At 44.9% G+C, this 25,849-nt stretch overlaps 1 protein-coding gene across 8 annotated transcripts in view; it reads right to left on the bottom strand.

Moving 5' to 3' along the window:
* Window positions 1-25,849, bottom strand: part of raraa (retinoic acid receptor, alpha a) — a 148,718-nt gene that overhangs the window by 8,836 nt on the left and 114,033 nt on the right. For all 8 annotated transcript variants that reach the window (XM_084342661.1, XM_084342663.1, XM_084342665.1 and 5 more), the window contains 2 exons: window positions 7,202-7,350; window positions 616-757 (listed from right to left, as the gene is read on the bottom strand). In XM_084342661.1, coding sequence (XP_084198787.1) covers window positions 616-757; window positions 7,202-7,350 — 291 coding nt within the window. The remainder of the gene's footprint in view (window positions 1-615; window positions 758-7,201; window positions 7,351-25,849) is intronic.

Genomic DNA, 25,849 nt, shown 5'->3' with positions numbered 1-25,849 from the left:
TGTGTCTGAGGTAAAAAACCCTGCCGGCCTCTGAGATCTCTGTGGTCACACCTCTTCCAATTACTTTATCAAGTCTGAGAGCCTGTGTGTATGTGTGTGTGTGTGTGTGTGTGTGTGTGTGTGTGTGTGAGAGAGTGTGTGTGTGTTCACACAGCCCCCGGGGTGCAATGATGGGAGCAGACGCCTGCTCTTTCACTCTCGGCAGGTGAGAACATATTCATCACAGAGGCCTGCCAAGCCTGGCGACACCCTGGCTGTTATTGCCGGTCTGCATCACGGCTGCCCTGTGTCTCGCTTTCACTGCGGATGCAAAAGCCTCCAAAATAAAAGCATCACTGTACGGGGGGAATTAATAGCAACAGCTTTGATTTTTCTCATAAAAACTGACAGGATGGGGTCATAAATCAATAATAATGGATCACTGCCACAGCTGATACATGTGTGCATCAACAGTGTACACTTAGAACGTCGGTAGCGGAACAAATGACAACCAACGCTGCAGCTTAAGATTGGTAACAATCACGCAGACCTTTCCGGGATTAAACAACTAGGATGAGATCTGCGCTCAGCTCTATGGTAGCAGGGCATTCTGGGTAGGACAGTTTCTGTACTCACACTCCTTGGACATCCCGACTTCCAGGCACTTCTGCAGCCGACAGTACTGGCAGCGGTTGCGGGTGACTTTGTTGATGATGCAGTTCTTCTCCCGGTGACAAGTGTACACCATGTTTTTCTGGATGCTTCTCCGAAAGAAGCCCTGCGTGACAGAGATGATGGAGAGATCAGGAGAGAGGACAAGTGCTGGTGGAGGGACGGGTGGAAAAGGACTGGACTGGTTGTTGTTGTGTGTCTGCTCAGCATATGGGTATCTATGAAAGGGCACTATGTTGTTTTGGAGAAGAAATTCAAACTCAGAATTTAGTATTTGCAACATTAATGAGGGAATAATTCAGAAATATTTATTTTTAAACAAAGTAAAACAGTATGAAATTGTGTTTTCCTTTAAGGTCACTTTGTTTATTCAGCCATAATAGACTTTGTTATTTAGTTTGTTTTGGCATAAAATTCAAAAAGAATTCAGATTAACATTTCTTCCCCAAAACTACACAGTGCACCTGTAACATTACTGTATTTATTATGCGCTTTGGATGCCTTCTGCAGACTCTCTCCTCATATGCTGCCCATGTTTTGTCTCTTTTCATTCAGTTCCCAACAAAAACAAAATGCTTGCGAGGTTAAAAAAAAGAGGTCATGCAGAGAGGCCATATGCAGCTGGAGGTCAAAGCCAAACAGTTAAGTCCTTAAAGGGCTTATTGCGTGGCATAATCTGGACAGAGACTAATAGTCGGTCACCATCTCATGAGGTTGTCCACCTCCTCGATGATGGCCTCTCAGGACACAACACAAAAATGCCTTTGGGGATGTTTCAGGGCCAGAGGCTTTTGGGGGCAAAAGGCACAGGGTTACTGGGTGCCATATAACCATGGCCTAGTTTACGTCGCCAGAAATAAGCGATTCTAGATCCAGGCCAAGCTCATATTATTAGAGAGAGAGAACATAGGCTGAGACTGTTGTGTAAGAACAAAAAAGGAATTCCCTTTTCAATCTAACTAGATCAAAGGGAATCAGAAAATACTTTTTAAAAATTTAGTCCATGCGTGTGAGGAGGACGACATATCGTAATGAGCTCATCTTTAGGCGCTGCGCTGAAATGGCAGATCTTTGGGGAGGCTAACGATGTTTTGATTACGCAAAAGCAAGACACAGTATCTCTCGCTGACAGATGCAACACACGCACTATACACCTAGTCAGTAATAATTTAGATTCTCTCCATATCATCTTTAAGAGTTTCTCTAACAGCCACAAATAAGCTCAGAATATTTGGTATGATGAGCCAAGTGTAAAAGGGGCTATCTCTGTTTTAAATAAAAAATGACACCTGGGATTTGTGATGAGGAAAAAAATGGATAAAACTTGATATCTCTGTCGAAGAACATCTGAACAGTCAAGTTAACATTAAAAATGTTCATTTTTGTCGGATCATGTGGCCCTCTAAATGCTGCCAATGTGTTACAGAGAGTCAACAATGACAAACCAGTTAAAACGGCATGAATCATAACTTATATTCTCCATAACACCACGCAACCCCAGTAAATTCAATGTTAACCTCTGTGGCCTGACTGCTCCAACGTCGCTTGTGTGTCAAAAAGATAAAAAGAGGTTAATGCAAATCATCCACAACTGAGTGAGTACCCAGCAAGCAGGGCTCGGGACAAATGTAATACAGGTCAATGTCAGTATTGATGTGACGCAGTGGGACACGGGCTGTGTTTTTGGTGGATAGGCGGGTGGGTGGGGCTAGCTAGGGGGAGAGAGGGAGGTGGGGTTGGAGTGTAGGGTGGAGGGGTAGCTCTGCCAGGGAGCCCCATCCCATGCCGAGGGATTAGCTTTGCTAGCCGACAGATGGCCGGTGGACCTAAGCCTGCAATTTGTCCTTCCCGGATCACCGGCCTTCGTCTCATATCTCCCATCCGCCACTGCAGAAAGGAAGTGATCCAAGCTTCGGAGGGGAAGTGTATGCATGTATCTGTCTGAGCAAGGTACCAGCACGGGTGACGGTGGTGATTACACATGATAGACGCTGCTTCGGGCTGATAGAGGATGTGTTTCGGTCCTTAGAGGGTCATCTCATCTAATCTTTGTCCTGATTTCAGCAGAGGCCGAACATCTTCTTAACAACCTGTTGCCACATAAAAATAGACCTCAAGGGTGAAAAATCCCAGCAATTTCTGCAGCGCGTCCAGCCTGGAAATAGAATGTTTGGTGCCTTTAGTAGACTAATGAAGCTCAAACAAACAACAAGACTTGTACTTCCACTTTATTTCTAGCTGCTGCTGCTGAGGGATAAGTCTGTGGCTTTTGTCTGCGCCTGAATGTGTGTGTCTCATGTCCTCTTTGATCCGATGTTGCTCCGACCCTGACCCCAGTGTCACAAGGGGATTGACCCACTCCCTCCACACATCGGCAGGCTCAGGTGCCTACTCGCGGCACCTCCCAATTGGCTGCTGCCTACGGCTCGTGGGCCAGTCGATTGTTCCTGCCCTCCCTCCCCCCCTCCCTCCTTTTAGGAGTCATTGCTTCCTGCGGCCCTTAAGCTTCTTTTTGTATCACCGCTTAATCCACCCGGCGACAAGAGCCCTCAGCGGGCCTGTCAGCCACCCTGCAGTGTTCAGAGGAGATGAGAGCCACGAGAATCGGGAGAGGGAGGGAGGGATGAAAAAGAGGAGCCAACGGTAACGACACATGCAGTGCATGACTGCATGTGTCATGTGCTCTCCAAGTCACGGCCGTCTACCTGGTGCGCATTTATGAGCACGCCGGCGCGTTCTGCTTCGCATGTGCATGAGGAAATGCTTTATTAAGAGGAAAGCAGGGGGGAGTCTGGGGTTGGCAAGTTCACAGGGAAGCACAGGAATCCTCTCTTACGTGACTTTCACACTGTGCCCAGATTAAGAGTGCGTTCCCAGCCTCCCACTGCGCCCATGCATGTGCCTGTGCCCCTGCCTCTATTACGAAGCAGCTACTGCTACATCCCACTCATTACTAGAGACCGATGCGTGGTGGGAGGGCCATTTTAAAAAAACACAGCAAATAGGAGAGATTCTTGTGAAAAGCGGTGGCTGGGGAGTTTGGAAATATGGCCGCTGATACCAGGAAGAGAGTTCGCCTGCCGCGCGCTGCCATGCCTCCAGGACAAAAACATAAACATGAGGGGGTGGGCATGCATATTTAATGTTTAAGTGTTAATATCTGGAGGGGGATACAAGTGCAATGCCGGTGAGTACGTGCAGGCGGTAGAACTTAAACAACAAACGAACGAGCTGTCTCCAAGTAGCAGAGCTCAACATCCCCCTCCTGTTTCCTCTGTTCGCTGCAGCCCCCAGGAAATGCCTTTGTAGTTTGGCACGCTGCAGCAAAGCCGACGATGCTAACCCTCGACTTACCCCGGTCTCAGATGAGACAACCATATACATTCACATGCCTGTAGTGTTGAATTATTGAGCATGCTACGCCAAGTCATCTCCTCTGAAGTCAGAGATACGGGGAAGGCATCCTGAATTTTTCAAATTAGCTCTGCGGCTGTTGAGTGGGCAGGCAGCCGGTTCGCGGACGGGGGACTCGGCGAGTGACGCTAGCTGCTGAACGAGGGATGTTTTTCGTAGTTTTAGACAGCATTTTTAATGATTAGCAAACGCTTTGCAAACCAGCTGAATTACTGTGTTGTTGGGACACGGTGGCATGGAGCGGTCACACAGCTTTAAAACAACTCCTCAACTTAAAACCACTGAAAATTAAGTTATCTACTTCCCGGCTCATGTTTGACCTGATACACTTAGTGCTGTTGAGCACACACACAGTCTCAATGCAAAGGATGGATATAACAGTTTTTCCATTCTGAAGTGCTGCCGTTACACTGACAGCTTTTCCAACTGTGGTTAATCAATATATCTGATTATTCGTTCTGCATATTATTGGATTGAATGCGTTTTACTTTGCTGCTGCTCTTCAGACACAATCTATACGCATGTGTTCCCGCTATGGTTTAAAATAATCTAGCTCAGCTCTGTCTGGGAATCTTATTATATTCATCCAAGACGGAATGCTGAGTTTGTAGAGAAACATGTCATGAAATTAATCCCAGATTAAAGAGCAGACATTTCTATCAAACCTCAAATGCAGAGCTTTAATATCTCAGGGCACAGACAGACTGTCAATGTCAACAGCTGATGGTAAAACTTGCGAAGTAAGTTATAGTTCGTCATTGTTCTGCAATAATTTGGACTGCACAGTGTCCGCTGGCTGATTAATTAACACACCAGCTACATCCCGACTGCACAACAGCCTCAAAAAGCTAATTACAGAGTCAATTCTGACACTTACAGCTCACCCATTGTGTGCCCTCTTTCTGTGCTTCACATCACACAGTTATGGATTTTTTTTAGCTACCATTTGTAAATGTCAGACTGTTGTGTGTGGAATATGTTTTAAATGCTTCCTTTGTCCGTGATAAAAGCCAGTTCTTCATAGCTTGAGTGTCCCTGCCCCATACTTTCTATTCAGATATCCACGTTAATCTAACAACCCTCAGTTTAATGCTGCGACAATGCAGGTGACCACTTTCAACCACACGACCACCGCCTCTGACTGAGGCGACATGAGTGTGTTCGACACCGACACGAACCACAGAACACAGGTTCGTATTTCTATATTGGTCAAACACACACACGCTCTCTACAGAAGCTTTCATCTAGCCTTATTATTGAAGTCATTACAAAATGTAATCAGACGCTATAAGGCAACGGGGAGCGATGTTAAGTGGGCAAATTAAATACACGCAGACACCTTCCACACACGGATGCAAACAGGGCTAATATCATGACACATGGGGTCGGTAGCAGCTAGCTTGGAAGCTGGATAATATTGGAAAATTGGGGGTGGGGGGAACGTTTAGGATCTTTTGCCTGTGGTTCCAGGTGAGCCGCGTGTGGAGGACGCTTGTTATCAATTATATAGCCGAACCAACAATCAGTGCGTTTATAGATGGGATGTAATACTAGAGTGCAGCCTATAAAATCCTTAATTTGGCATCTGAATATACCCGGTCTCCTGACTAAGTTAAGTGTATGTGTGAGAAACACCACACCTTCCTCTTTGTCTGGTTTTATACTGTTTTATACTGATCGTCCTCAGCTCTTTATATCAGTTATGCTTTGTGCAGTCTTGACAGTCAAAATTATGCATTTCCAATCACCTCAACCTTTCAGTATTTGATTTTATATGATTAGGTAAGTAAATAAAACAGTAAATATATAGTAAACTATTTTGTAAGAATGAAAAAAAGGACTCAATATGAAGGTATTTCAATCATTCACAGGACCCGTGGAGCAGCATAGTCAGCGGCAGCCTGGTTCCCCCTATAAAACAGCAAAGGGGTCAGCCTTTACTCACTTTGTTAACTTTTTATAAGTGGGATTTAGGGACTAGGTTAAGTTTCATGGAGCGTTCACAGGGTTATGTGTTTGTGCCAGACTCCTAGCGTTCCTGTGCATTCTTCAGCAATCCACCCCTCCCCTCGCCTCCTGGGCTCTGATGCCTCTGATGCCTCTGATGCACTGACCGTCTTTCTCCTGGTGTCAGTGAGTTCAGCTGTGGCCCCCCCATCCCCCTAATCTGCAGCCCCTCCAATCCCCACTTCTCCGTTTCTAGCTGCTCTCTCGCTCCCTGCAGTCTCCCCCATCTTTGTCTCATTTTTTCTGCATTTCTACATTCCCCCCGTGTTCCTGCTCTCCCTTACACTTTCATTTTTTTCTGACTGCTACTGCCTCCCGCCTTCTTCTCTCTGCCCCCACATATGGAAACACACACGCCATTGGCTGAACAGTCAATAAGTCAGAGGGTCTAGCAGGCACCTGTCAACAGCAGCACCACCCTGCCTGCCTTCATCAGACCACTCCCTGCCTCCTCTTGCTACACAAAGGGCTGCTGTCATGAGAAAACCTTGCAAGGAGGCCCCCTTTTTGGTAAACTCGAGAATGCATGATCGCCTTGCGAAAGAAAAAAACAAGCTTGTTTGTGTGCTCACACATATATACATGCACACACCAACTATCAGCTGATAACAGAGCAGGTGGGGGTTATGAGGCCTCTTCAGCACCTGTGCAACATGGCTGTATTGATAACAGACGGCCGATGCGGGCACGTTGTCACAGCTGATACGAGCAGCAGCTACACTTGACAGATGACAAAGTTTCACATACTGTACGTGATAAGAGGCATCTATATGTTATCTTTACAATGTGCAGATAAAGGCTGGAGTCTTTAAGTGCTGAAAGAGGCAGTTGCAACTCGTCCAGCTCAATAAGACAACTGATAATGTCGGTAAATGATTCCCCATGAAAAAGCAGACACTTTAGACTTGTTTCCAACATCAGCTTCAAGCGTTCAGCAATGGAAAAACACCAAAAGGATGTGAAATACTCAAAATGACGTGTCTTATCATTTGATCAACTCGGTTCAGGCTGTGAAGATCTGGGTGTGTGTGTGTGGGGTTTTTTTTTTCTTGTGAAATTCACATGAAGGTTACAAGATTGACCAACATCTTGCTTGCTCGGCAGATTCAGAGAAGGCCAGGAGTCTCACCTTGCAGCCCTCGCAGGCGCTGACACCATAGTGGTACCCTGAGGACTTGTCCTGGCACACAAAGCAGGGCTTGTAGACGCGGGGCGGCGGGGGAGGCGAGGGCGGGCTTGGCACTATCTCCTCTGAGCTGGTACTCTGGGTCTCTATCGCTGCGGAGAGGAGAGAGAGCAACAAGAAGGGGTGAGTGAGCGCTAACAGATGGATTGATCGATATCAGCAGGATAAACACAAATCCTCACGTGCACACTCACACACGGATCTTAAACAACCCCGGCCCAGATAGATAGACTGCTGACAAGATCCAATACAAATCACCAGAAGGGGGAACTTACTGGTGTGTTTGAAGAACAAATAAAACCGCAAATGCAAGGACAACTTCTTCATTTGTGGCGTTTTCAGATCCGCCACAGGAAAGACTCCTCAAAATACCTTCAGAGAACAAACACTTTCTCTCTCTCTCACACACACACGTAGATCATCAAAGCAGCAGTGAAACCAGCCTCTGCAGTGCATTCTTATTTACTACTGAAATTATGGCTTGCGTGTGTGTGTTTTACAGCAAGAGGCTGCTTTGCTAGCAGCGTTCAAAGACAGGTTTTCTCCTTTGATACAAGGCCTGGAGTTGTGCTTTTATAATTTTTTTTGTTGTTGTTTTTTTCCCAATTGCGCAGTCTTACGCAGGATGAATGCTTGAAAATAGGAATAAAGCACAGACAGTACCAATCAAAAGCAAAGAATATTGGGGACAAGGTAGGCATAATTCTCTCTGCCCCTGACCAAGAAAGACAGGCTTCTGTAACTTGTTTACCCTGCCAACCAAATTCAGTTTAATTCGTATTTCCTCTTATTCAATATTTTTTATTTTATTAGCTTATTCAACAGGGACGATACATGTAGCCACAGCCAATTTGCAGTCCTTGTCCCTGGTTAGGCTTTTAAGGAAACACACGTAATACGGGAATAAAGACTACCACTAAGACAGACAGACGAGCAACCGCTACAAATAGAGAATATGACTACACACAATGATAAAGACCAATGACTAAGAATGAGAACATAAAAAAGAAAGGAAAAGAAAAAAGAAAGGATAAAAAAAGGAAAGAGAAAAAAAAATATGTCTGCTATATAAACCCATCAGTCAAGCAGACTCTGCCTTCATCCAATAACATGACAAACCAAACAACATGTGAGCACTCTGTAGGCTCCCATATTTTTTTCTGTGCTTGTAAACAAAGATGTCTGGGCTTGTAGGGAAGTACCCTGCTGTTGTGTTCATGTAATATGTATTGGACTTTGACCTCAATATCCTGTGTGTTACAAAACCTGGCTCTTTAATCAAATGTAAAAACACACATACACAGCGCAGGCCTGCACCCTGTGAACCATGGCTGACGAAATGAGTGTACTATCCCCGATAGCTAATCATTCTCAGCCAGCACGTGTGTTGTACTTGTAACTAGTCTTTGTTTATAAATTTTTTAATACTGATGTCAATAAGAAGCCTGAGTTTTGACATTGATTGCTTCTTTTTCATTTAAAAAGGTGGAATATGTACGAATTTGCCAGCCGTTGCATTCACCTAAATCTTATTCCATACAGGTATACTGCACCATATTTGCTCCACCCTCCCAGCATCATCAGCTCAACAGAAGGGGGATTGGGGTGGTTGACAAGCAGCTCAGGAGCTGCCTGCAGCTCAGTGCTCGAGTGTAAATAAGCCATCTATATTTAACAGAGTGGGCTAGTTCAGCAGGCCCGTAGTGCACCTGGGAACACACTCCACCTGAAGCAGACAAACACTGACACACAACTTTAATCACGCTCCTCACTGGGAAACACAAAGTAAGGATGAAGTTTTTCTCCCTCTGCTGTCCTTCAATAGTGTCTGTGTGCTCCAATCTCCATGTGCATGCAGCAGGTGGTGGAGGGGAAGATTACATTCGGACCAACCAAAATAAACCAACCTGATGCCCAGATATGTTACTGGAAAAGATAACAGACACAAGCACCGTACACCAAAATCTAGCCTCTGCAAAGCCTGCATGTTATCTCACACAGCATATCCAAGAGGGTTTCAGGTGACAGGGACAGTTAAGCTAAACTGCAATAAAGCTCACATTGCCTAACACCTAAAAGCGACACCCAATCGGGCCCGGGATATTAAGACATTTCATTTATGGAGGCCCAGATGTCATATGCCACTTTCACAGCAGCGACAGCCTTTTAAGCTCTTAAATAAATGTAAAATATATTCTGGAAGGTTTTTTTTTAGTTTGAAGAGATATTCTTTTGTGAGATTTATTTACAAATGCAGGGGAAATGGGAAAAAAAGAGAAACTTTTAAGATGATAAAGGGTGGAGGAGGGAAGCTGGCACAGAGAGACAGAGAACCATGATGTGTTTGAGCTATAAACAAAGGAAGAAACACGAAACAGATGAAGTGATAAAAATGGTTCAGACGCAGGGAGTGAAAGCTAGACTGTATTACTTTACTCATGTTCCTCCATCCAGTACTCAGACTCATCTACACTCCATATCAAGAAAAAATCCGAACTTGTACGAAGCTCAAGTGCAAGCTATTGATTTCAGCAGATATTACAGGAAAGGAGTGATCGATTTGATCAAACTAGAGCAATTAGTTGATTAATCCTTTTGATTAAAAAATATCATTTTATAAATTATTTGATACATTTGCTGGTTCCAGCTTCTTGAAAGGTGCAATATGTAAGATTTATGGTAAAAACATTCAAAAATTAACTAAAATGATCAACTGAATGTGAAGAAACAACAGTGTTGATGTCAGCCCTGGGCCTGAAAACCTCTTTCTCCCAGCTGGTCCAAAGCTCCTGTGCTATCAGTGCACACACCAACACTAGCTACAGCTCAAGAATATATAAAAAGAGTAGTTAGCAGCAGACATTTCATTTTTTTCTCGACATTAATCCTGAAAATTATTGGCAGATTCATCGATAATGAAAGTCATCGATAATTGCAGCCCTAAATTACACCTTTTTTCCAGCAAGGAGAGTTATGCAAACAGCAGTAGAAGGACTCTTTATGAGGTTAAGGAGGAAAAAAGGAGGAAAATGATTCAGTCCCAAAGTGAGAGAGTGTCCTTCTCGTTGCTATTTTATTGGTGTCATCACGGGCCAACTCTGCCCATGCCACTGGGCAATGCAGTCACCACACTCATGTCAAACAAATTAAACTTAAATAGAGCAGCCCTTACATAACATGGCATATTTTCTCATTAGCAAAAGAGGGGAAAAAAAAACGCCATTCACCGTTTTCTGCCTCTCTTGATGTGGACTGATTACGGCACTGCATTATTAGTGTGACCACAGAGCCATTCATCCACGTTAAAGCTGCCTTCATTAGAAACGCACAGACAAACAGATGTGTCACCCACCCACACATATGAACATAAAAATTGCATCCATGCCCATGTTGACACAGGCTGAGGGCTTTCCTGGAGCCATTAAAAAGAAAAAAAAAAAGCCTCATCGGTCGGACACACACACATAAACACACACAGAGTCTTAATGAGAGCACCCATGGAAATCTGGGACACAAGGACAAGAGTCTGTGAGGGGGCTGGCGACTGTAATTAAATACAATGGCTGGCTTCTGGAGCCTTGTCAAACTGAGGCATGGAGCAAAACAATGGCAGGCCTGTGGACAGAGAGGCAGAGAGGACGGAGCTACTTAGGCCTTCAGCAGCCCTCACCCAGGCATTATTCAACACCGGTCTGCATCCAAGCTCTGATCAACACCGAGCATCATACAAGCCTGCCTATTGTGTGCTCCACGAATATCATACACTGGAAGAACTGACTCACACTCGCCTGGAGAGCTTCCCTCGATATCCCTGCAACATGTTAACACTGGAAATTTGTGAGTCTGGCAAGGTTTCCAGGCCAGAGCCCCTCCAGAGCCTGCGAAGTCACCACGGTAACTAATACTGGAGCTCCAGCTAGAATATCATTCCTTAAGCCAAGAGAGGGCTGGAGTGAGGAGACAATAACGGCCCGCTTTGCTCAGGCACAGGAACACAGTAAGGAGTAACTGATAGGCAATCTATTGTACTTTGGTGAGGAGGTGAAACAAAAACCAGACAAACCGTATGGTCACTGAATTGTTTTGAAGCAGACAGAGGGCTGGATTCAAGACTAAAGCCTGGCATGTTGTCGGACCAGTCTAAGAATAAACAGCACAGGCCGTCAGGTATAACCAGCCAAAACAACCCTGACACTGCACTGCGTCGAAACAGCAGAAGTCCATTTAGAGACAGTTGTGTCTGTCTAACATCTGACCACTGGCTAATGACGGCCAATTCTGAATCAAGCTGCAGTTAGCATGCTAACCAGCTAGCCCCTGTGGTCCAAGGCTCCTGTGCTTGCGATATGAGCTCACAGAGCGGGCATACTCATGTCAGCTAATAGGACTGCTAGCTACATGGCTAACTGAGCTAACTAGGTAACGACAGTTTGCAGCTACAGGTAGCAGCAGACAGCAGTTACTCTGGTGATATACTCAATTCTTATATATTGGACATTTAATGACATCAGTGCAAGGAAATAATTAACTTCCCTGGGAATTTTGTGATTATCAATTACCCCAATTTATATTTTTCTGCGTTCTAATCACAAAAATAAATGTTTTCATGTCAGTGCATATTGAACAACATGAAGGCTGATACCGATTCTGTCTTCTTAAATGTAAGGATTTCTGCTTTCTTTGTTTATTAATAATTGTTAATGAAGATTTTTGCAATTATGGGCTGTTGGTTGGACAAAAGAAGCAACATGAAGACGTCGCTTTACTGATAATGCAAATAATCGTTAGTTGCAGCCCCATTTCTAAACGACAGCCCCTCGATTAAATCTACTTAGATCCTTTGATATTCACATTCACACACTAGTATTATCCTCTCACACTCCTCGTGTGTGCATGTACTGTAAGTGTGCACGTGTGCAGCACCCAGATATCTTAATAGCTTAATGTAGCGTGGTGTTCTCGAACTCGGAGCCAAAGCACCGGTGATTTAATTAAGTTCAAGTGTGAGTGGTCTGTAATGTCGCTCTTCAGATTCACTTTGCATACATCATGAGCCACAAGTGCACTTAGAGAGGAGCCGCGCCCTCGCAGCCACATCCTCCGTAAGCAATTACCGCATGCCGAGACTTAAATGGACAAATATGCACAAGACTGAAATGAAATCTATTCCGATGATGAACTGGCCTGAGCAGTAATACTGACATAAGATGGCCTGGCTAACATCAGCACTTCAAAGGCATCGAGACCACAGACGCTTTCACAGAGACACACACACAAGCCCACCGGCGGCTATTATCAAGCCTCCAGACTCGTCTTGTCTCGGCCCAGTGCCGCAGAGCAGTTCTCGAGGTTCAGCTCTAGGTTAGTCCTCTGAGATTTGATTACCTTCATCCCCACTGGTTACTGGGCCCAGCTGTGAAGCATATTAATGAGATTTCACCATCATTAGGGGGAAGCTAACTACATTAGCAGGCTGGCTGCTTGGCCGGCTGGCTGGACTGTGGTGGAGAGAAGTGGAGAAAATGAAGGCAGAGGAGGAGAGGGAGGGTTTTGACAGGGTCTTTCACTTTGTTGAATCCTACTCCATCATGGACCATTGTGTCCCCCTGCCTTCTATTAGGTTATTTGGACACACGCACACACACACACACACATGCTCACCATGTGTAAGATACATGGAGGAACATATAGAGGTCCATTTGTCTTTCCATGCAGCGAGTGTGCAGGAGAGGAGACACCAGACAGACCACCATGCCACAGGCTGCTGCATTAGGGCCCGCTTTGAAGTCTGCTTAAAATAATGAAGTGGGACGGCCAATGGAACAGCCTCGGGGATAGAGAGTTAGAGACCGCCTTGCAGAACCCTGCGAGTTGTAGGCCAATGTATCATGCATGTCCATAAAAACGACTGGCAGCAACTTAAGAGCTTTTAAGTGCAGCGAAACAGACCGGCATCACTCATGCATGGTGCTTGACTTTTGCTAAATATTCAGTTGTTATTTCTGGTTTCCATGTCAGGAATGTTGGGTAAGCAGCAGGGAAAACGATAAACACACACATACACACACACACACACACACGCGGGGATGCTTTGTCAGCACTCTTCAATTACTGAAGGGGGAAATGGGACTGTTTCCTTGCTTACAGGGAAATCCTGCCATTCTCTAACAGAGCGTCAGAACAGCTTTCCGCTCAAAATGGATGGGGCTCCGTTCGCCGCCTTCACACTGATTACTGACAGCAAAAGCCACGCATCTGAATATGAGCTAAGGGTGTGTGTGTGTGTGTGTGTGTGTGTGTGTGCGCGCGCGCGTGCATGCGCAATCACATGCTTGCAGGCACGCACAGACTGACAGCTGTAAGGAGAGCGACAGTGGGGTGTGTTTGTGTTCAAACATGGAGTGTGAACAGTTATTGGATGGGAGAGGGGGAGGAATCTGGTGGTGGGGCAGACAAGCATAAGTGAAAACACACACACACACACACACACACACACACACACACACACAGAGGAAGGAGAGCTCGTGGAGGTTAACATGGGGCAAGAGAGCAGACAGCGAGCCTCACGCCTACCATATTCACTGTAACTAAATCCAGCCTTTCCACCCCCGTCTCCCGCCACTTTCCATCCTGACACTCTCTTCGTTCCATTTCTCTCCATAACTTGCATCAGATACCGTGCAGCTTTTACTTTTCGATATCCTTTCATCCGAGGGAAGTGGGTTTTAGACCAAAATCACTGAATTTAGACTAATGTCACCAATTCAGATTTACACATACATATCAGACAAGGCACTGAAATTATGCTAGCTAAACTAAGGAATACCAGCTCATCAGTTATCACGACAAAGCAGCTGGAAAAATATGGAGAACATGTCTATTTGTGATTATTTTGACTGATATTGCAATTGAAATGAGTCCAGACACTGGAAAGAATGGTAATTTTTGCATCATTATCCGTATTTTCACTGAAATATATCACGATTACTGTCACGGTGCGATTTTTGAAAGAATCTTTAAGGTGCAATATGTGAGAATTTTTGTTTAAAACATGCAAAAATCGACTTAAATTATCAACAGACTGCAACTGCATAAATAAATTACAGTGTCACTTTGAAAGTCAATAGAGAGGATAGTTCCGTAGGGTGGTGCTGACTCATGCCTGACTGAGTCAGTAGGATAGCTAACTGCATGGCTAACTGAGCTAATGTGCTAACAGTAGCAACAGCAGTTACACATTGCACCTTTAATTCTTTGTGTTTGAAAAAAGAAAGCGTAATTTAATCAACAATCAAACCAATTGAAATACTACAGTTAGCTGAACGGCTAGTTTTCATTGGCAGTCCCTTCGCCTGGTGTCAATATGCATCCCAGAAAAAATAAAAATAATACAGGTACAATAGTAAGTACTTTTGCTTTCATTCGACTTGCATACGTGCTCTAGAAACTGAAAGCTGCCTGTAAAACGGTCTCATAAACACCATTAAAGCATCGAGATGCTCGTCATGTCTGCCACAGCTGGCACTAGGTCTTCAAAGTATCCAGTATCACACACAGCAATGTCATTATCTGGTTTATCTTCCACCTGAAGATCAACAACAAATCACAATGGATCTTGATTATGCAGTTCGTTGTGCTGGTAGGCCATCTGTCACTGCTCACACACACTCATATAATGCATGTTATGCCACCATACATATGAATGTGTGTGCATGTTTCAGTAAGGAGGATTACTGAGGATCCCCCTGCCTCGTTGTGCTCCACCTAAGCTGCTGCATGTCTAGCTTGCAGTCTACCTTCTGTATTAGAGAGAGGGGGGCAGAGAGGGAGAAGTAGGGGGACAGAGAGAGAGAATGCATGGAGATACAGCTATGCTGTCACTTATAATGAGTCTCCAAGCTTTCCAAAATAATGGGAACATAGTTGCAGAATTTTAGGAAAAACCAAGATCTGGCATGATGTATGGTTTATCATAATATATTTCTTACTTCATACATCTGACACCATGACACCCTTAGTGTAAAAGAAGGAAGGTCACGGATAAAACTGAGAGCTTACTCTAATTCTAATACAATTTTCTATGGTGAATGACACATCACTTCCACTTAGGAGGGTATGTTGTGGTCTACATTTCAGAGGAATGACAGCCTGCTGTTTTGCAACCATTGCAGATATTCAAATTTTGCAAAGAGGGCAGAAATTGTTGTGACAGTCTGAGTTCCTAAAAGGACTGCGCAGTATATTGGAATGCTGTGTCGGACCGAATTGTGATGGCTCCAAACTGAGGCCAAGTAACTCCCCCATCTACAGCAAGAAAAACACATGTATGAGTGATAGATGAGGGTCCGAGCAGAGGCCAAAGGGCAAGGCGGTGCAGAGTAAGGAGTCTGGCTTGCCTGTTATGACGATCCCTCCTCAGCACCAGGAAATGGAAGGACAGAAGTGGGAAACACCAGGCTGTGTGTAATCTATGGCATGTTGACTTCTTCTTCTACTGTTTGATTGCTTTCAGGAAACACACCAAATTAAATGTGCATCTGCCTGTTTGCATATTAGAGCATGTTGCGTGACGTGTATGTGCACGAGAGCCTGTGCGTGTGAACCCTCAGCGTGTTCTTGTCTAGGCCACGTCTGGTTTTTATCAGCGCAGCGGCCCCCACCATGTTCCCAAGCCCTTCTCCAGGGGCCCAAGATAACTTCCCTCTCCATGCTGCCAGGCCTCTGAAATAACAACACACCAGGTTTTCCTATCACTGCTAACCCAGCAAATGGAGACGGAACTGAGAACATGTGTGGACAAACTGGAGCGTGGGGGAGGGGCGGCGAGGGGAGTCAGCAGATGGCAAAGGTGAGGTCTACAGGGGCTAGACTTGGAGCAGCAACTTCATGATAACCACACTGACTGCTTTATGCTGCTGCTGCTGCCACATGCTAGTCCAAGTACAGTTGATAGTGAGGTAATTATGAAGTACAGAAGTCAGAGGACATGGTGCACTATGTAGTTTTTGGGAAGAACTTTTAATCGCTTTATTTTTATGCTTGAATAAACAGAATTAACAAACATACCTTAAAGGACAACACAGTTTTATACTGTTTTACTTTATCTCCTCATGTTCCCCTCTCATTTCCTTGTTTATTCAGTTATAGAAAAAATGAATCTTTAAGAATTAGTATTATTACCTTATTAATAGTGTAAATATTACATTTCTGAGATTGAACTTCTTTTTCAAAACTACACAGTGCCCATTTAAGAGTGATTTGCAAGCCCCCTCAAGGTATCTAAACCAACATTTTCAAGGCTCATGAAGCCTTCGTCATCACAGATAAATTGTTGAAGAAAATGCGATTGCAAAATACAAAGTTTACAAAATGTTGTTTACACCCACAGCAATCAGTGCGTTTGATCATGAATTTCGACGCCAGACAAATGATTGTTACATTTCAAATGTCGAGAGATTTTTGGTGCACATGAGTGACTGCAGATCAAACACCTGATTATGTTGAAAATCAAGCATTTTTTCAAGGATTAGATTCAAATTCAAGCATAACCTTGAAAACGTAACGGTTAAAATTGAGCATTTTTTCAAACTTTCAAGGATTGATTTATAGCACGAATGCTATAAATCAAATACATTTCATAAATCCGATCAGCACTCCAGTGTTTATAGATCGTATTATGCAAAAAATAAAAAAACAGCCGAAGGCAGCTACGTTGCTGGAGAGAACCACAAGTTCCCTGGCAACAGTGCTCCCTCGCAACCCTGAGTAACACGGTGTAACTCTACCCAGCAGCTGCCTATGCCTGCTGACTGACAGCGGGACTATGTGAGTTGGCACTTGCCCCAGGGTGACTGGAGATATTTGGCATGAGCTGATGGTGTGGGACATGGTGGTGGGCACAAGGGGGCAAAAGGCAGCCCGTGTCGGCCAGAGGATGCCAGGATGTGGACAGGCACGGCGGTGTGTTTCAGCAGCCTGTAACACATGTCGCACAAGGGTGTGGATATGAGCACTCCAACACATGATATCCAAAGCAAGAGCGGATTCTGAATGTACACTTGGTACATGGCAGGTTTATTAAGAGGGTCTGACAGGCTGTGCTGTCAATGTATGTGCTTTTTTGTGCATTAGTGGAAGCCCCAAAGCTTCATGAATGAGCTACAGACAGGGAATTTAGCTCAATGAGCAAAGCAGCCCTATGATTAGCGAGCCTTTTCCGTGGCTAATCCACGACAAAAACCGGCAGTGTCTGCCCTCAATGAAGCTGCCAATGGACATTAATTTTTACTAGCTGATCACACGCATACAGCTGCTGTACACTATCAGCTGAGCGACATCACTGACCCACATTAAGAAACGGAGGCAGAGCAAGAGAGCAGAAAGCAGAAAAAGACATGCTGCGAGAGAAACTGATAAAGATAGAGAGGAGGAGAGAGCATCTGAGGAGAAAGAGGAGCCGAGCTGAGCGACAGGACCGGGGGAGGAGTGTGACACGCAAGACAAACATTTCAAAGGCAGGCCCCAAAATAAAGGCTGTGCACACTGCCTGGCATGTTTGCTTCTAGACACAGTCTTCACAGTGAGAGCAGGAGAAGGTGTAACTACGGTGTAACCTCCCTTTGTAAACTCTTTCAAAAGATTTTCATCCAAAATATCTGGAACTTTTAAACTACTTTTCAAGGAACTAAAAAGCCTGTTGTTCTCTGCGTTTCCAGTGCCACACAGATAAGGTAAATTAGTCATCTGCCGTATGGAGAAACGGCTGATTTTACATGTCATTTTTGTGTATGGCTAATCAATACGGTTAATTCCAGGCTGATGTGTCAAAGCACAATCAATAACAAAACAATCAATCCTCTCCCAGCGGTCCAAAGCTCTTGCGCTAGCGGTGTAAACACCAACAGTCCATAGGTAGTCCGGGTAACTGCACGGCTAATTGAGCTAACAGTAGCTACAGTCATGGGTAAATAAACAGAATATGGTTAGCGACAGTTAGCAGTTACAGTGATATGTATGTATGTATGAATTCAACAGCTGGCCAATTCTTACATACTGCACCTTTAAACAACAGTGGCTGAAATAAAATGCTGCAAGTACTCGACCAACCTGCCAAGCCAGGACTTTTTAGGGGTCCCTGGAACTTAATCTAGAGCCTGGTCCCTGCAGTGGAAACTCAGCTGAAGTGAATTAATGCACCCTCCCTGGAGTGACTTACAGCTGTGAAGCCTTTTGACACATGATTTGAGATCAAGGTCATCACTGGATCACACACGAGTGAAACCACAGCCTGCTACAAACCTGCCTTTAATGTAACCGCTCTTACTGTGAAAACAGCTTCATGAAACATTAAGCATCTCTTTAACAGAGTACCTGCACCGGTTAATTATAGAATCGTGCGCGAGTGTGTGCGCTTTTTCCTTCTGTGTTAACAAACTGCGCTCATACATACTAGGAACCAGGAGGGTGCCAAAGCAACTCTAACCCTGGTGCCTACCCAATCCTGAAACTCATTGTGTGGTCCAACAAAAAGCCTTTCATGGTTTACATTTTAGTCCTCTGGCTGATGCTCTTTTTTTCACAGCCACTTAGAATGAGTGCAACAGCCAAATAAGCTTCAATTCCCTCTATTCCCGTAAAAAGAAACCAAGGTCAATGACATTACAAGCGACTGGTAATAAGAAGTCTACGGGTGAGGGGCATGAAAATATTCTAGTGACCTTGGGGTAATCATAAACAGAGAAGGGCTGGAAAAGATACAATAGTGGTCGTGAAAAGATACGACAGTGGTAGTGAGCGCAAAGTTATGTCCTTTATGAGCATCGTGGTTGAAAGATTTAGGACGGATGATTTGAATTAGTGGGGAGATCATGAACACATTTCTGCCCTCAGCATTTAAAAAACAATCACAGGTGGAGAAATACTGGAAAATGCATTTCATACCCCGTGATTCTGTCCGCCTGGGCTGAAATTACATCCATACACATTAACCAGGCACTATTCATCTTTATTGAGCTGAGTGCCACACATAGTGTTTGAAGGCCAAAAGCCCTTCACGAATGCTTATGCTCGAGTGTTTGCTCTTCACTCACTCTAACAGAGAGGTTATCTGACCATTGATACCCGCTAATCCAATGTGACTGGCAGCATTCGAGGCCCTCCGTTCTTAAGCGCATATTTAACAGAGGAGGAAGCAGGTCATAAATATGGAGGGGAGCAAAGGGCTATTTGCATTAGAGGGCTGAAGTGGACTTGGAGGGGCTGGGAGGAGGTGGAAAGTAAAAAGGGGAGAACAAGGGATCAAGAGGGAAGGGAGAAAGAGAAGAGGCTCATGAGGATCTGGGGAGGAGAAGAGAGGATCACCAGGGACGGGCTTTGTCATGTTAAACTGCCTCTCTCGACTCATGTTCTCCCTTTCCCCTCCTCTCCCTCTCTCTGTGGACGACACAATAGTCAATCACAGGGGAATAGATTACGAGGGTTTGATCTTCTCAGCTTCAGAGCGGGAGCATGACCGGTGGAAGTGGGGGAGAGGTCGCCGGTTCAGTGTGTGCGTGACTCCATCGTGTTCAACGATGCTCAGTGTCGTGCCTTCCCATCAAAACGCTTCTCTTAAAATCCAGACACCCATTTAGGTTTGTCACTTTGCGTGCTCGTCAACGTGAGTTAGAGCTAATAGTTAAACTTGCTTGTAATTTACCACCGCCTTCAAGCCTAGGCAGGCTGACGTGCATTCCTCTACTGTACATGAAACCCCATAATGACAACAGTTCCCTTCATAAATTAGCTCGACGTACCGATGTCAGCTTTTGAGTTGAAAGCATATTATTGTGGATGTAAGTGGAGGTATTTTGCGAGGGTGTGGACAAGACGGTGCAGCAGGCGTGCCATTATCCTGTCACGAGTCTGTTAAAGAGCTCAATGATGCCCGGGACCCGGGGGGGTTACTAGGTCAGCACAGGGGTTAAAATGACCTTAAGACCTCTAGGAGACAGCTGACATATTTAGAATAGCCAGACAAAGAGGAAAACAAGCTAGCTGCACAATTTTGACACAGAATCTTAGCAAACAACCACTCTGATCTGCCTTCGTTTTCTACGTATATAAACGCTGCACACCTGAACAAAGTCCTCTGCATAAAGCGAGATGACTGTAGTAGCTTTTAAAGGATTGTTCACCCTCAAAATGTACCTATAGATTGTTTTGGTGTGAGGTTCTGAGATGTCTGCCTTCTCTTCACTATAATGGAACTAGATGGCACTTGGCTTGTGGTGCTCAAAGTGCATTTGAAAAACAGCAATGTCTCTTTACAGAAAACTACACCCGCCAACCGTGCATAGGGAAGCTTGCATTTAATCATGGGCGAGGCGCTGGGTAACTAAGCTGATCAAGCAAGCTAACATTACAGCTCAGCTGTGGAGGACGCCCTCAATGTTTACATTCAGCCTCTCGCTTATGACTAGATGCACGCTTCCTTCCTCTGGTGATACGGTTGGCAGTTGGGAAATAGTTTGACATTTTCCAAATGTATTTTTTTTGGCACCACAAGTGGCATCTAGTTTCATTATATTTGAGAGAAGGCAGACATCTCCAAAACTCAGGAACTTTGGGTTGAACTGTACCTTTAAACACCCTGGCCTCAACACTGCACGGCCAGCCACTGCTCTCCTGCTCTAATGATGACTGATGACACACATTTGATTCAGCTGTCTGATGTGTAGTGTCAGGGGGCTGCTTAGTGGAAGATTTGGGCAGAGCGAGGGGAGAACGGGTGGGCGGGGAGAGGCAGATTCATTTGTCTTTAGTGTCAGTGCTAATGCAAAAAAAATAAAAAATTAAATAAATAAAAAAGTGAGGTGCTTGTCCATAGCACCGGGAGGTTAAGTTAGCTCAGTGCCTAGGAAAAATGGCTGATGAGAGCGGGCAGAGTCATCAAGGGAGCACAGTGGGGATGTTAGTTGAATTTAATGAAGGACATGTTTAGCTTCCTCAAGAATGGTTTGTGCTGTTCCCCCTTCTCTCTCTGTGCCTCTGTGTGTGTGTGTGTGTGTGTGTGTGTGTGTGTGTGTGTGTGTGTGTGTGTGTTGTCTGTGCCTCCACAGACACTAATTTCCTGCATGGATCCCTGACCTTTCAATGTAGCCTGGGGGGAGCCATTTGATCATGACACACACGCACACACAAACGCACACCATTTCCTGTGATATGGCTGCCCACCAGTGAGTGGACTGGTTTTTAGTGAGACAATGTTGATCTCTCCCTGCGGTGTCGGGCTAAAAAAGGAGGTCATATCAATAAATTGTTGATATCAAAGGGGCACTATGTAGTTTTGGATTCAAAGTCAGAACTGTAATATTTATGATATCAAAGAGGTAATAATACAAAAAAATAGTTTTCCGTAACTGAATAAACTGAAGCCAGAAAGGTGGCAGGGTCCGCCAAATATAAACAAAGTAAAGGATCAGTTTGTTTATTCAGTTTATTAAGTCATGAAAACAAAGAGTTAGTTTATTTAGTTTGTTTAGGCATGACAAAGTCAGTCAATAAACATCTTTCTTTCCTTCCCCTAAACTACCGCCTTTAAGCGTGCCTTCCTCAATCTGTCAGTGCACGTGTGTGTGATAAAACAGATTCTGTATGTTTGCATGCGCGCTGCTGCCCTATGCACACACTCCTGCCAAAAACAATGAGTGGAAGTAACCTGAGTCGAGCCCTCAGGTGAGCCTGGTGTGAATGCTCCCACTTCTCCCTCTTGTCCTCTTTCCCTCTGGGGTCCAGTTAACCCTGGCTGGCCTTTGCCGACTGCGTCTCCCTGCCTCGTGACCCGGGCCTCGTCACAACCCTGGGGGTGACTGGTGCGCCGTTTATTGCGACCCAGTTCCACCCCAAGTAGGAAGGCACGCCTCTCCCAGTTAACTCTGTCCATTAAGCTAAGTGGGGCCCATCAATTATGCAACAGTTTCCAATGTATAATTCAAGGGATGAGGGGAGCTGTCATGAATAGCGACACACACAGGTGAGGAAAGAGTACAGAGCTTTCAATTGAGAGTTGATTATAATATTACACATCTGTGAGCCAACTTGTTTAATGAGATGTGGTGGAACAACAATACTAGTGTCAATCTGTGATAAATAAATAAACAGTGAGTTGCAAAGAAATGTGGACAAACAACTTGGGAAAAGACAGATAAGAGGAGAAAAGGAGGAGACAGAGTTACAGGAAGTGGGCTGCCACAGGGATGATGAGGAAACAAACTGATAAAGAGAGAAACTATTAGGCAGTACAGTGAGAAAAAGGGAAATGTGTGTAAAAAACAGCGTGAAGATAAGGCATTTATTTTACTGCTTAATACATCTTGATTTAAAAATCACACTCAATTGAAAAACTGAGCCTTGAAGAGAGCAGAGAAGAGAGAAAATTAGGGCAGAGCATTAAAAGAGTGAGAATGCAGCGTTACAGTACTACCCTCCACCTCCCTCCTCCCCCCTCTGCTGTGTAGGCGTGGGTCCTGGGGGAGCCACCGATGTTAATACAGTTATTAAGCCTCTCCACTGAAGCCTGCTCCACCTCCCCAACCCTCAGCATCAAGGAGCTCTCTGCCTGCCAGGCAGCGGGCAAGCCCGCTTGCTTCTACAATGAGATCAAACAGTCCCAAGTAGGCCAGCTCAGGGGAAGCCAGTGATGGAGCTTCCCGCTGAGCAGTGAGGGCAGGTGGGGTTGGGTATGTCAAGCCCAAGGAGCATCCCAGCAGGCTTTACGAAAGGGGAGGGGGGGGCTATAGACTTCAGCCTCGCCGTAGTTCCTCCTTCCCTTCCTCCCTCTTTAGAGTCAGCTGACCAAGATTCCCATGCATCTCTTCCTGGTGTCGGGGATTACAGCCATGAAAGGCTTTAGCAAGCATATGTGCGAGAGTGGATTTCTTCTTGTGCTAGCTTCAGGATGTATGTAGCGGTGGAGGTTGATTAGAGGTGAGCAGTGCGGGGGGAAGACGAGGCTGGGTGGCCAGGTTAGGGAAGAGCACTGTGGGCTAGACTTTGATGTGCAGCCAGGGAAACCCTCTGTCATTGCAGGAGGGGAACCTAGCTGGTCACCACTGCAGCAGGGGGACGTGTGTAGGTGCGTGTGTCTAATCGCTGCATTACATCCAATCCATAATTCACACGGGGCGGGGAGATTAGTGGTGCCACTCTTGCCCGTTGCCAGAAGGAGCAAATTTGGGCAGCCATGCAGATTGCACGCAAAGTAAAAGGCACAGGTCGGCTTAAGCTGCCATCTATCTGCCCTCACTGTTTCACATGTCTACAGTTGGAAAGGATCAATTTTGAGCCAGCTAATAAAGATGGTGAGGTTGGAAAGGCCTCAATGCAACTAGGCCACAAACATTAAGGTTATATATATTAAAAAACACTGAGATTAGGAGTGAGCGATCTGGCGATTTTAGATCATTATTGATCTTGAAGGAACCAGAATCAACTTCTCAGGCATATCATAGAGATAGCAGTATCTAATGTCCTCTTTATCCTGTTTCCAAGACAAAATATCATATTGTTTTCCTCTAAGAACAGCTTGTTTATTCAGTTATGGAAAAATTAACTCATTAATATTGTAAATATTAAAATTCTGAGTTTGAATTTGAATTTCTCCATAGTGCCCATTTAACATATCGATAGCGAGATGCAGCTTACTAGATGGCTTTACTCATTGGAAGAATCGCTTCACATGGCTCTACTGTAAACAATGCACCGTGAGTTATAACTAGCGACATGGCAGATGAGGAGCTTGTGCCAAAAGGGAACTACCATAAATGCAATATTGTGTTTTAATGGAGAAATTCTTGGGCTATTTAAATGCTGGCTTGCGATAAAATAGATTGCGATAATATTTTCTGGCCAGATGGCCTACCTCTAACTAAGATCATACATTGGGTTTTTGGCTCATCGCGCCACTTGAAATGAAATAAATGAATGAAAGGAGTGAGGAACGGATGAAGAGATGGGCAAGATAAAGACAAATGCTGTAATGTGCTAAATAGGACGAGGATATAGGTCATTCTGTACCAGACTCAATTTGCCAACGCTGGCCTGTTGGCAGCCACTGGATGCAGGCCAGGGCTCCATCAGTTGCACTAGAACACTAATAATATCAGTCACCCAGCCAAGTCTCTCTCTCTCTATCCCTCTCTGTCTGTCTGTCTGTTGTCTCCCTTCACTTATTTCCTCATTCCTTCCCCTCCCCATTCACTCTCCGCCGCTTTTTGTTCAAAAGGAGAAAAGGGCAAAAATCCAGAGGCCAAAAATGACATTAAACCCCCTGAAAGGCTCCACAGAGATTATTGTTTGAAAATGCCAGCCCTCCCGGTGCCCCCCCCTTCCTTTCCCGTTGCCTGAGATCTCTCTCTCTCGCTCTCTCTTTCTCTCTCCCCGTCCCTCCCTCTCGTTTTCTTTCAGCTGAGAGGTGCTGACAGCCCAGACACAATAATCCAGCTCTATTGTGGAAGCGCCACAGTGGCAGCAGCACTGTGCAAAAGGTTTCCCACGTATGGCGCGAGGGCAAAAGCCGGGTGTCACGTCGTGGCGGTGGCACAGAACAACACCGCTACAAGCAAAGAAAGGGGGCTGGTCACCAGTTACTACAGGGCGCCACACTGTGCGACTTGACAACTCTGGTTCAAACTGTTGTCACCTTTTCCATTAGTCAGCTCCCCCGGCTGGAGCGGGGGGGAAAAACCTCCCTGTCAGAGGACTTCTGATTTTATCTCAACAAGGCACGGAGGAGGCTTCCTCTTTGATCACAGTGCTATCAAAGGTGTGTGCAAATGGTAAAGATTTAAAAGGTGCACTATGTAGTTCTGGGGAAGAAAAGCAAGATCTTCTGTGACTGATTTCTTATGCCTAACAAACTGAATAAACAAACTCTCTTTGTTTTCATGACTGAATAAATTGAATAAACAAACTGACCTTAAATGACAACACAATTTATACTGTTTTACTTTGTTTATATTTGGCGGACCCTGCCACCTTTCAAGCTTCAAACAGTGTTCTGGAGACCTTATTTTCCTCTGAGAACAGCTTGTTTATTCAGTTATGGAAATGAAATACTTCTGAGTTTGTATTATTACCTCATTTACATTATAAATATTAAAATTCTGACTTTGAATATCTTCTCCAAAACTACATAGTGCCCCTTTAAGACAATGACTTGAAGACTGCTAGACTTTGGTCGCAACTAAGAATTCCGACCTTTCCGTCATATCCGTGAGCAACCGACGAACTACAGCCTCTTTTCGTTCTCTTTCCTACGCTCCAGTCGTCTTTTTAGCCTTCTATAAAAAGCTTTCCTCAGGTTACTGTTAAAAATCCCGTGGAATAACAGAATGTGCCCTCTCCGCTCTAAGTGCTGCATGGCTGCATATTTCCCTATCAGCCAACTCCTCTTCCCTGATCTGAAGGAACATCCGGGCCGGCAGGGCTTTTGAAAGAAGATGACTTGGAATGGGGAATAGACAGCGACATTTATGTGTCTGGTTTCATCCAAAAGAGGACGGCCCATGTCATCCTGAGGGGTTTATCTCAGTCTCTTTCCCACTGTACTGT

The sequence above is a fragment of the Pagrus pagrus genome (assembly GCF_965226575.1).
Source record: "Pagrus pagrus genome assembly, chromosome: 21".
In the NCBI taxonomy this organism is placed as follows: Eukaryota; Metazoa; Chordata; class Actinopteri; order Spariformes; family Sparidae; genus Pagrus; species Pagrus pagrus.
The sequence above is the reverse complement of the archived record's forward strand: the minus strand, read 5'-3'. Positions and strand labels throughout refer to the sequence as shown.